Source organism: Maniola jurtina, chromosome 16 (assembly GCF_905333055.1).
Source record: "Maniola jurtina chromosome 16, ilManJurt1.1, whole genome shotgun sequence".
Lineage (NCBI taxonomy): Eukaryota > Metazoa > Arthropoda > Insecta > Lepidoptera > Nymphalidae > Maniola > Maniola jurtina.
In genome coordinates, this window is record NC_060044.1 from 3,710,075 (window position 1) to 3,723,596 (window position 13,522).

A 13,522-nucleotide genomic window follows, 5' to 3' on the forward strand; every position below is an offset into this window, starting at 1 on the left:
TAGTATGTACTAGGCTTGTCATTTACAACCGGAATTTGAATTTTAAATATACTAGGTAGTTTTGCATTTCAAATAATTTGAATTTTGCGCACGTTTCTTTGTTTTTGTTATTACCTTCTTATGCAATGTAATCGTACCTTTTATTATTATGTAGTAGGTCAAGCACACGGCGTGTATTATGTACTTTTAACCAAGTTAGGTTTGTTGCAATAAACAAAGTTATCTTAGAGGAAGCGCCGCTATTGGGAATTTTCTCATTCTGATTGATCCTGCTAAGTAATCTTTTAGGAAAAGTCCTGAGGGTTATTTTCTTGAACTTCTGAACTTATGTTACTACTTTCGGTATTAAAAATTTCTTTCAATTATGCATTCACTATCCATGATTAAATAAATAAATAATATAATTAGCCTCGATAGACGAACGGCCTAAAAAGGTAAAGTGTTTTTGCGAAAACTGTTAATTAACAAACCTTTGACTTGATGGCTTTACTCGTCTCCATAGAACACATGATTTGAATTTTGTCAATGTCAGCCCGATAACAGTTTCTTACAAAATGCAAAAAAGACACTTAGGCATTATTTTCACTTTTTACTAAAATACTAAGTACCTAGCTGAAATCCGCAATTTCATTTTCATCTGCATGGATTTAGATAAAAGTCCCGTCGAAATTTCTCAAAAGCCTTTCTTAGAGGGGTTCTGCCGTAGATCCCTTTCTAAGAACAGGCTTAACATCTGCGTTACAGGTTTATAGTGAAAACCCTTGAAAACCTTACTGCAAATTCTGATAATCAAAAAGTGTAGGTGTATAAAACATACTTTCTCACTCTCTCTAGTTGTTCCTTCATTTCTGAAGATCGTGGTCCTCGTGCTCTTGCAACATCGTGCGAATTAAAATAAAATTAAAACCTACTTATTGGTAGATAAATATAGGTGATTTTAAATATTTTTAATACATTTAATTGACCGGTAGCATTCATAATGAATGTTACTGAAGAATGGATAAAGGTAATAAATAAAGTTATTGGTATTGTTTTTAAATAAATAGATAATAATAAATTACATTATACAGACCTTAGTCAATGTATTTGTAAGTGATTATAATCTGAAGTCATTCAATACCTGTAATCAAGTGATTTAATACTTATAATCTGTTTTATCATGTTCGACGCAAATACTAAGGCAATAGCATTACCTACATAATTTTATAATTATCAGCATTAGTACCTCATTACAAGAACATCTTTTCTAACTGCGAGAACAATGAAATTGTGTATTATTACTACTTAGGTATACTTAGTACTAATTACAAAGATCGTCTTGAAAGAATGGGAGATGATTAGACGACAAAAAATGCACGAAATGGGACTCTGGCATATTGTCTAAAATTGGATTATAGTCATCATCGTCATCTTTATCAACTGATAGACGTCCACAGCTGGACATAGGTCACGTCTTGTGCCGCCTGACTAGAGCAGCTCCCTAGTGTGGGGTCTTTGAACCTTTCATAATGGAGGTCTACGTTATAGAGAGATCATTTATGCAAAATCGCAAGTTTTTCGAATCTAAACCCAGCGCTTTGAGTTGTTGGTACGTTGATATGTTAAACAATTAGTTCTCCTTTTATGTACGTAACTCTCCCAAATCTTTTCTTTTTATATATATCTATACTAATATTATAAAGAGGAAACCTTTGTATTTTTGTATATTTGTAAATTGTATGTTTGTATTGAATAGGCTCAAAAACTACTGGATCGATTTCAAAATTTCTTTTACCATTACTTAGAGGGATTCTTCCGAATCCGTATAGGCTGTATTTTATCCCGGAAAATAGAAAAAATAAATGTCCACCCGTGCGAAGCCGGGGCGGGTCGCTAGTAAATAATAATATGATATACCTAATATTATGTCCAGCGCGGAAATGCAGCCAGTATTCTTAGCACCGTTCCATGCGTGCATGATTTGTAGAGTAATTAGATAAGGCTAGCTTTAAAATTTATTGTACCACTAGCGGACGCCCGCGACTTCGTGCGCGTGGATTTAGGTTTTCAAAATTCCGTAGGAACTCTTTGATTTTCCGGGATAAAAAGTAGTTAATCCAGGGTATAGTCTATCTCCATTCCGTATTTCAGCCAAATCCGTTCTGAAGTTTTTTCGTGAAAGAGTAACAAACATACACACATACATACACACAAACTTTCGCCTTTATAATGTTAGTGTGATTTTCAATTGAAAAAAAGAAATGGATTGCAAAATCACGTAATATTATATCTCAAAATTATTCAATTCAATTCAATTCTTAACGAGGATCTGAGTATTCTAACCACTGGACCATCACGGCTGTTATTAACATAATAGAGGATAATACAATAGACGTATCTACTATCTGGGTAGGAACTGCGTGGGAGGTCAGTTAATGTGTAAACATGGCATTGGTACTATTCCATAACATTGTGATACAACGGTTGTTGCACTCGAATTATCAGCGATATCCTAATCCTGTGTTATTTACTTATTTGTATGGATGTGTTTAGTCTGGCAGCGGATGTCCACATCCGTCATTCAATCCCATGTTATCCTTAACTGTGGTTTAACGGAGCGTTGCTAATTCGTTGCTTTGTATAACCTTGTTTATAAGTGGGTGTGTTACATTATCATTCTCACATAAACGAAATATTATGGTTCTGTATATGGGTATTGGGTAGGTAACTACTTATATCTACTATCTTACCTACTCCTAGAGTCCTAACTGCTAGCATATGCTTGAGGGAATTTAAGCTATGTCAAAAGGTCAAATTATTGATTTTTCATCAAATAAGGCAATTATGGAATATCTAAAAACATAAACAATTAATTATGAGATAAAGCGTGGGCGGACTTTAGGATGCAAGGATGCGAAGCTCGAGGGTGTGTATGAAACACCCATTACATTAAGTTATTTAGAACCAACTTCCAAAAAGGTTCTTAATTGAGTGCGTTTTAGGTTTTGTGGAAAAAGATTCAATGATCTTGTAGTGGCCTAGATATCTATATAATAGGTACTTACTGTAGAAGCTCAATATAAAGCCGAATCCGTAATAGTCGCATATTATTATTGGTACCTAAGTACTTAGTGAGTTTGTACACGTTTTAGCAAATTGAGTTGCCATGTTACTGCTGACCGTAAATACTTTGTAAAGTAAATGTCAAACATAGTAACACAAATGTTGGAGCATTCTAATGCAAATTCAGTACAATGTGCTACAAAGTAATATACCAGCAATTGACGTCACTTTTTTTATCAGTGAAGGATGGAAGGTAAAGGCTTGGATCCATAAATAGCTATGTGTGATGGAAACCGCACGGCAGGACACTGTGGCAGTACATTTCACTGGACGCACTAATCACGATGGATAAATCCGTTCAGTAGTTTTCGCGTGATGCGCACACATGCAGACAGACAGACAAAAATTAAAAAAAATTTTTTAGGGTCTATAATGATAATAATGTTTCCTCCAATTTAAAATTTTCAAAATATATTTAATGTACAGAAATCGTCCAGTTATAGTATGGCTTATGGAGGTTTATGGACTTGGTAGCACTTGTCATCAGTTGTCAAGGACCCGACGAGGTAGTGGCCTAGTTATTATGGGAATATTTCATTTTCATAGGTAGACAGATAACGATATTATGCAAAGTTTATTCTTTTTTCAGACAAAGCCAGGATGTGGTCTACTTTTGTTTTAAAATAACGCAGAATGTGTAGTTTTGTTGATGTCCATGCAACCTTTTTATCAGGTCACCCAAAGCAATGGTTAAGTTTTATTTGTCATGTTATACCCAGTGTGGTCCTATATGCTTACCTACTTAAATGAGAAAATCCTGAGGATGTTTAATGTTTGAGAAATTTGATCTTCGGGGATAAATCGCAATGGACGCAACTCCTCAATTGGCATAGGTAATCCTAATCACAAATCAGTTCAGCAGTTTAGTGAATTTAGTTACTCGTATGACGCTAGTGGTCTAAACCCTGGAAGATTGAAAGCTCGATTTGGTCGGTTGCGCTTATTAATTGACTTAGGGTTTATTACAAGGGTAACTTTATTGCATATATATACTTTTTTGATGGGCAAGCATTATCATGATCAACCCATCGCCGGCCCACTACTGAGTACGTGAGAACATAATATGGAGAATTCTCAAGCAGGTTTCTCCACGATGTTATATTATGTCATGTACAAGCGTTATGATTAAAATCTAAATACAATAAATAAATTATAGTGTATTTGAATGCAACAATAGGGTTCTCTAAGCATCCGTATACAACCATCATCCAGTTTCAAACATATCATCATATCTAAACAATGAAAAAGATGCCATCCATTCAATGCTCAATTGTTATGAGTAAAAACGGAGACAATGCCTTGTTATGGCTATATGTTGTGTTGTTCTATAGTAAACTGATAGTTTTATTTTTTACAGCCGTCCCACCCACCATTGACGTCAATCGGCCGGTTTGATGATTGTCGTGTTCATGTGTGTGTGCGTGTGTTTGCGTGTGTGTGTGGTTGCAGGGTCGCAGGGCTTGCATAACCGTTAATCATGGCTTATTATAATAAACAGACCTCACAGACAATGTAAGTTATACAGACGTGGCAACTTACCTATCGCCGGGACAAAATTAGATATTCTTCCATCTCTTGTTTCGGATAGTTTTCTTCCAAAATCGTCTAAGTACGAAATTATGAATGCAAACTCAGGTTTTCTTCTTCTTCGTCAACCAGGTTTCTTCCAAAACCTTGGGGCCATCTACCTTATGTACGTCGTCACCGTCGGCAACCCATTTTTTCGCACGACTACAAGTTCATCCGACTCCTCCTTAACTAAGGTTGAGTGGCCGATAACATTATCAAGTGCCCATTAAAGTGAAAATAAAACGAAGTAGGTAGGTATCTACCTAATTACAAGATTGGTACATAGCTGACTAGTTAGAAAAGTACCTACTTATCGATAGCTGAAATAGTTTGCACATCTACCATCGATTACTGGCTACAGGCCATTCACATATAGGTAAAGTCCATGAAATTTTGCCGACATATTCTAGAAACTAATATCTGTGTCTGTGGTGTTTTAGATTTTTCTAAAAATATGTAGTTTTAAAATTACAGTGGCTCAAAGATTTGTATGAAAATTTTTAAGACCGCGTAACTTTGAAACCGAATATTTTAACAGAAATCTGGAAAACCACAGACATAGATATTAGTTTCTAGAATAAGTCTGCAAAATTTCATGGACTTTGGTTGCTTAATATTCAAATGAAATTGGAACTACGATTGTATGAAACGAGTGACGTAGAGACCCCTCTTAAAACAATGAAGCCCATGCTAAGTATAATTTATTATTATCAGTTAGCATGTTCTCGAGAAGGCCTATGGCCAACGCTGGACGCATTCAGGATGAGGGATTAGATTTGGATAGTTGGCAACAGGCTTGCTTATGATCTGTTGGCACATCTGTAGAGGCTAAGTTTTACACCATTGTAGTGATGAGGTCCTGAGGATAATTAGTGGATGCGCTGAATCGGTTAAATTAACATTAATTGCGGTTTCATCGCTATGGGTAGGTACCTACCTACTTTGTTTTAAACACGGTAAAGAACAGGTTTGGTAGTAGTGCGTGATAGCTGTGCACGTACGTCATTATCAATGCCAATAAACTTGTTTTCCAAAATAATAAATAAATCGGTCAAGTGTGAGTCGGGCCTCGCTCTTTTAGGGCTCCGGGCATAATGTGACCAATTGTTTTGGGTCACTACTCACTACTTACAAATCACAGTATGAATATTTTTTTATTTATACAATATTTGAAATTTAGCAGTCCTAATTTTTTTCTTTTTAAAGATAAAAAGGATACAATATAATATAGTTGTATTCCACTTTATTGCTGTAGACAAATATGCGGACCGACTGATGAACAGATAGACTGACAGACATCAAAATGGCATTAAAAATTCCGTTTTGCCTTTGTGTACGGAACTCTAAAAACTATAAGTAGGTATGTGCCTACTATTACATAAACTTTACGTCATTGGTGAAATATAAAAACTGGAAAAGTTAACATGAACGCGTCACAAAAAAAAAGTTATTACTATGAATGTTTAATTAATTCAATAATATATATTACGTACTATAGCTGACCCGCCCTGACTTCGCTCAGGTGGAATTACTGAAAATTCTTTCTTTGCATTTTCTTACTTAGGTACTTTATAACGTCTCTGTTCACGACAGTTCGAGAATTTCTAACAAAACGTCGAGGCATCGACGTCACTGGTAGGCGTCAAATGGTGCTCAAATGATAGAATATTTTGACCTATTATATAGCCCTATGATTTAAAATCACCAATATCATTGTTGACATATCGTCGATTCAGGATCATACCGAGAGTTCCCTCACTCTAGTTCACCCTGATAACGTTGACTCGTTTACATTACCAGTTCTTTTTTGCTTTTTTCTTCCTCTTTTCTTATCCGAACCGCTAGGATATGGAACGCCCTTCCGGCATCAGTTTTCCCTTCCATCTATAATATAGGGACCTTCAAGTCAAGAGTGAATAGGCAACTTCTAAGCAAGCGCGCTCCCTCTTAGGCCGCACCATCACTTGCTAGCAGGTCTAATTGCAGCCAAGCGCTAGTCTATATAATTAAAAAAAAAAAAAAAAAACTTCTCTATATTACAAGTTACAACCTACCTAATATGCAAGAGCTAAAAATTATACACCCAGCAGTTTGATGTATAGTTTCGTCTTTTTATGTTTCACTATCTGTTTTATGCTTGACGCGGCTTCGCGTGGATTTGCGGTTTCTGGAATTCCGTTAGAATTTCCCAAAATCCTTTCTTACCAGACCTAACTAACTACCTAACTAAATGCGTGTGTCTATCTGTCTTCTAACTTTTCACAACCGTTCCGTTTAACCAATTTCGACGAAAGATGCTGAGATAACTTGCAACCCGGAATGCACACAGGCCCGGAAAATCAATGAGTACCTATCCACGGGACTCTTAAAAAACATGAATCTGCGTGAACGAAGTCTCGAGTACCATCTAGTAGTTTTAGTTTTATGTCTGTCAGTCAGTATCTCCTTTTAGATAATATAGCTAAGGTATGGCCCCAGATTTATGAGTGAGCGTAGGAGTTAGCATTGGTGTATTTGAATTTGTCAGCTAATATTTGAGAAGCGTGTGATATTTTGCATTACATAGTTAAACGAAAAAAAAAACACTTAAAATTCGCAAATATTTCTACTTACCTAAACTGGCTTATACGCCCCTTCTTCACTTGACTGAAAATAATTTTAATAGTAGACCACGTTATAGCTTTATATTTTCGTATGGCTTATATAAACACCTTAGCGGTTTTTTAAAATATATATTATTATTAATTAGGTATCTAAAAGTTAATGCTGGCAGCCCTAGCAAGGATTGAGCAAGTGTCAAATCACTCGGTACAGGCGTGCTGCAGTTAGCTGTAAAACAGGATGGAGTTCAACTACATAGAATTGATTCCAATTTCCAGTTACACCACGCACTCGCTGATGTAATCAATTATATCACTAGCGATCCGCCGCGGCTACCGCACGCGTAGCTTATTACTATTTTTAGAGGGATCCCTAATTCTTTTAAAAGTAAAATATGGTCTATATCACTCAGGAATAATGTAGCTTTCTAACAGTGAAAGAATTTTCAAAATCGGTTCCGTAGTTCCAGAGATTACTTCCTACAAACAAACTTACAAACTCAATCACTTTATAATTTTAGTACAGATAATAATATAGAATTAGTATAGATTAATCAGTCTACATTTCGTAGGAAATGAGATAAATCTATCGTTCAACTTTGGCCAGCTAAGTAGTGTCACAAAAATGGTGGTATTCCGTAGACCCACCTTTGGGACCATTATATTCTAATTGACGATATTTACTAGGTACATATTATATTTTTACTTGACTAATTTTTTTTTCAAATTGATCAAAGTTTTTTATTATATTTTACAGTCTATTAGATTATACCAGCGACTTCGACCGCATGGACCTTGCTCTAAAAATCCCGCGGGAACTCTTTAATTTTCCGCCATAATTGTAACGTGATTGGACGACAAACTAACAAACAAACACACTTTCACATTTATATTTCGATTTTCTTACTGTAAATTGTCTGTGTTTCGAACAGGTCGCTCAGGACTCAATTCCCCTGTTTAGATTAAATTAGTTAAACGGCACGAATTAAAAAGTAAAATTGCTTGTTCCAGATGTTAAACGCTGATTGAGGGCGTTGACTCCTGAGCGATCTGCGGCGGGACTCTGGACTCGACCACTTCTGGGACCCTGGACTCCACTTCTGGGACCCTGGACTCCACTTCTGGGACCCTGGACTCCACTTCTGGGACCCTGGACTCCACTTCTGGGACTCTGGACATCACTTCGGGGCCCCTAGAATCGATGCAGTAGCGGTCTAATCTAGGACGACCTTAACATTCCCTTGTTTTATGAGAAACTTAACTCAATTTTTCATGATTTTTTGTAAAAGTAGAATTAAATTAATGATGATAATTTTTAAATCATACACTTGCGAGCAAGCTAAAGTGAAAGGCTAGGTGTGAGTACTTAGATTAGATTCGCAATTAAATTATTTAGAACCATGTTTTACTAAAACCCATTGATTAAAACCCATGTAATAAAAATGCCCTGTATATTCCATAAGTTTAAAAAATGTGAATAAAATAAATAAATAAATTCGTTTGGTAGCCGATATGAAATAAAGTTTCGGTCGTACTACAAACCTAGAGCTGAGATACGGGACGCGATATTGTATACCTATTATGCAAAAGACGTCAATGTAATCTAAGACTGGCCCGTGCCATGGCCCGTACCTAAATACCTGTGCCGTAAGTACCACCTAATATTGAATAATACTCTCACTTTTGAATGAAAAGACTTCCAAATTAACACGACGTGCCTGGTATAAAAGTTTATCTATGGGACGTGTGCATGTTTCTGCGTCATAAAGCGGGCTACGATTGAAGGAGTTCCGTAAACGATCTTCGTTGGAACAATATGTTGTTACTATGAAACGCCATATCTAGTAGAATATTTTCCTATCGCTGGTATGTGACTGTCCCGTGTCAATTTGAAAACGTCCAAGTTTGTTGATCCAGCTAACTACACAGCTCAGTTTGACCGAAACTTTAAACTCAGGAGTTGAGGACAGATTTCTTAGTTAGCCCGCTAACGCTCCGCAATGATATTGATCTTATTCTTATGAAAAGCTTGCTTACTATGAGTTACCTTTTACGTGTGAAATCTCCTAAATTAAGCGAAACAAGCAGCATGCACGCAACTATATATTCTTATTTATTTTTTATTAAGTATGTATAATGTTATTGTTTACGCTTTACCACACTAAAGCATTTGCACCCGTATGCCTTTACGCCTGTGAATGCGTAAGTTTGCTAAATATATAAGACGCTGCCCTGGAGATCGCACAAACAAGTGATGCGAATAATTGAACAAGATTGTATTCTGCTGGTGGATTACAGCAAAGTTGCATCAATCATTGCGACAATGAATTTTAGCCAATAGCGAGAGAGTGTCAACCAATCAGAGGTGATTACGATAGCTACAGTAACTGTCATTTTACCGTAATTGAGCCCTGATTGCGAGAACACAATATAGAAGTTACTCTAACTAGCTACTTGCTAGCTGTTGATGTGATCAATTCAAAGCAACCGTCTTCGCAAGCTTGTGAGTGTCAAATTAAGACAGCGTCTAAGTATTCATCATCTAAATACTTTTAGGTTGAAATCTACAGAGCGCACTTGACTTTGCTTAGACTTAAGTTTCAATTAAAATGAGACAGATTTATGCCAGCGGTATAACGCTGTCTCGTTTTAACAGTGTCTTAAGTCTGAGCAATGTCAAAGTGCGATCCATAGATCTCTGCCTTAGTGTTCCGTAGGTATTTTAAGTGAAAATCAGCTATTATACCTTTTCTGTTGAAATATTTTAAATCCTATTAAATACGTATATTGAATTTTTAATAGGTTATTAACCGTTTCTAAATGTAAAATATTCTCGCTATGTACTCATATTAATGTGTTTTCAGATTGCATTTATTTTAATTGGCAATTATGATTGTTTATGATTAAAAAGTCTAGTGACGCAAATGCACGTTAATTTAATAAATTAGGTAGGTATGTTGAATAAATAAATTAATGGAATGGTGCCGATCTACAATGTTGAAAATTGGAATAATTATTTAATATTTTTCATTCAAAATTTAAATAACAGACTTGAAAAAAAAAACGTTTTATCAATATTTATATGGTACCTAGATATTATACCCTGTGATTATTTTATTTTGAAAATTTTATATAATTAAATTTATCAATAGATAAGAATCAATAAAACGAAATGGTTTAGCTAGAGTACATAATCAAATTCCAAAATTCAAATTGTTTTATTTATTTTTGACTAGGTTTTCCGTATGTAAAAAAAAAAGAATCGCATCACCTTGGCTCTGTATTATGTCTGTCTTTCACAGGTAATTTTTAGTTGTCTTATCTATGTCTTTAGTTATCTGTAAACACCAATAAATTATTCTCAATTTTTTTTATACGTATGCTTACCTACCTAGCATCTACTAGGAAAATGTATTTCCCAAATATTCCGAGTTAAGTAATTATTGATTAGCTAAGTAATCATATTGTTAAGAATATTCCTTATAAATTATTAATTATTTTTTTCCCCATTTAGAAATAATTTTAACAATCAAGAATAACAGAATAGTAACATATCATTAATTTTGTAGAAAAAAAAATATGTAAACAATAGTTCTCAGATTTTATAAATATTCTTAAACTGATTTGATTCCGAATGTTTCAGATTTTTGAAATATTGCAACATTTGATAATTTTAATTCCAAAAGAATTAAATCTGTCAAATTTATACTGAGATTACAATATTTATTTATTTATTTATGTCCACAGTATTATTTTAAATGTAGCAATAATATACCAAAAGTTTATCTTGCCTTAGTTAATTAAAGTTAAGCTTTATTTACAGTTATCAAATTATATTTATTTATAGGTTTTTAATTTAAAATTAACATAAAGTTATGTTAATTTCCATCTAATCAAGACTTTGTAATCGCTCTAATGAATTTGACGTCATAACGTAACTACGTCGCAGGAGTAGGTATTATTAGCTTTTATGTTATCACATAAAATACTATGTCGGCAGTGTTTCGATTTGATAATGACTTGTTGAGAATTAATTCGAATACGTGGCAGTTGGTTAGTTAGCTTATAAAATTATACATTTTGTGAAATGGATAAAAGTGCAGAAAACCTGAAAAGTTCGTTTCTCGAATCAATATCGAGACAAGCATTTTTAAGCTTATGAACATAATATTATTTTGTATAAATATTGCATGTAAAGTACATAGGGTAGTAAGATATGTTTCAACCCTTAGCCAAGCTAGTATAAATCATAGTAAAATCATCAGCTAATGATGACTTTACAGAGTTGCAAAAAGTTGTGCTTGCTTTCCTTCGAATGTCAATAGTTTCCCCTTTTACGATCAAAACTATGTTTTTTAAAAGAAATAAGTATAATTTAAGTGCCTACTACTTACAACTTATTCTGTTTTTTTTCTCTTAAATATAATATAATATACATGCGATATTATAATTAATCATTCCGGAGTAAGTAGGTAGGTATAAGAAGTGGATATTAAATTAGCATATTGTGCGTAAGATGAATAAATTTTATTAATCGTTGATCTTTTTTTTTACACCTACTTAATCCCTCGTTTGCAGTTTGCACACGTCATATTTTGTAATAAAAAATTATACGTAAATATATATTTTATTTTACTTAGGTACCTACTTATTAAAGAAAATATCAGCCAACATCTGTGAGATTAGTTATTTCGAGAAATTATGCCATTCAGGTTAGAGCTTAGGTATAGTAGGTATGTACAGGACCTACTATGCCTACGCACGTAGAAAAATTTAAATAATGCAAGTCTGCAAAAATTTTTGTAGGAGACATTTCACCGCGGCTTATAGCCTGGTAATAGAAGGGCTAGCTCATTTTTTGCACAAAGGGTCAGCCTGGCTGTCCAGCACGGAACTGCAGCCAATGTTCTTGGCACCATTCCACGCGGGCATAATTTGTACATTAATTAGAATTGTATCATTTTCAATTTAAAAAGTCTGAAGTGAATAAGATACCTAAAAGCAATTTCACATACTGTATGTTTGCGCAATAACTTTTAGCAGGCGTTTATAATACCATACCATAACATAACAATATACTATTAATTACTTAGTTAATTGTTGTTATTTAGCTCTAGACTCTAGTTAATAACATGACTAGCTGATGCCAGCTACTTCGTCAACGTGGATTTGACATTGACTACCTATTCCCGTTGGAATTTCTGAAAAAAATTTCTTGCGTAGGGATTACGGCGATGCATGTTGCCTAGCAAGCATCTTTCATGTAACACCTTTGCATTTATCTGAAAGATAGCTAGCTTTTAGATGTCTGCCTATCCCATTCATCCTTAATTCTTCTTTTCATTACAGCACGCAGCATTTTTACCTACGGCTTACCTACTTGTTTCTGTTCAATAACTACGTACCGTTAAGTATTCCAGCTGTCAATCTGTGTCGAGATATTGGGTATTATTAAATTATTAATACAAGTCACATTGATTGCAGCGCGGGAGGCGATCGAGCTATTTGTCATTGATAAGCATTTATAGAAACCACTGATCCTATCAATTCCATTGGTGGCCTCGTTGATACGAAATACCGAAGATACACAGTTCGCAAGAACTCGTAACTCTTTTGAATAAACTTTAGAGCATAAAAAAATATAAAATTTCAAACTTAGGGACTTTATTTTGTTGTAGGTACCTATGTCCTTTAAAAGTTTGAGCAGTTGGAATATAAATCATTAGCTGCTGTCTTCGCGTAAGTTTCGGTGTTTAAAAATTCCGTGGGAACTCTTTCATTTTCTGAGAGCAAAAGTAGCCGTTTTCCCCGGGATGTAAGCTATTTCTGTACTGAATTTTGACAAATTCAGTTGAACGCTGGGCTGTGACAAGCTAGCAGACAGGCAGACAGACAAATTCATTTATTAATATTAGACATTTATTAATATTAGTACGGAAATGTGTATCCAATCCATATTTACTAATGGTAGGTAATATAGATTAAGGTTTTTATCTTTTCGTCTAGTTTGCACTTTGTATTATATTTTTTGCTTTGTGCGCTACTAAATCATATTATGCTTTATGAATAAAATATATAGGTATATCTGCTAATAATAACACTGGCTCTGTTGATTGTAAGAAATGTCCATAAAATGACCATGAATGACTTTAAAGAGATTTTTGTTTTTTGTTGTTTGCCAGTTCGTTTCTTTAATTAATAAAATAAAGACAACTTTTTTAGCACTTATAACATTTATTCTTACACTTACT

The 13,522-nt window shown here is 34.4% G+C and overlaps 1 protein-coding gene across 4 annotated transcripts in view; it reads left to right on the plus strand.

The window, feature by feature from the left end:
* Positions 1 to 11,810, plus strand: part of LOC123873160 — a 48,942-nt gene extending 37,132 nt beyond the window's left edge. For 2 of the 4 annotated variants that reach the window (XM_045917881.1, XM_045917880.1), the window contains exon 3: positions 8,283 to 11,810. In XM_045917881.1, the coding sequence (XP_045773837.1) occupies positions 8,283 to 8,300 (18 nt within the window). In that variant the 3' untranslated portion in view covers positions 8,301 to 11,810. The remainder of the gene's footprint in view (positions 1 to 8,282) is intronic. The other 2 variants (XR_006797617.1, XR_006797616.1) reach the window with 2 other exon arrangements.
* Positions 11,811 to 13,522: the final 1,712 nt, after the last annotated feature.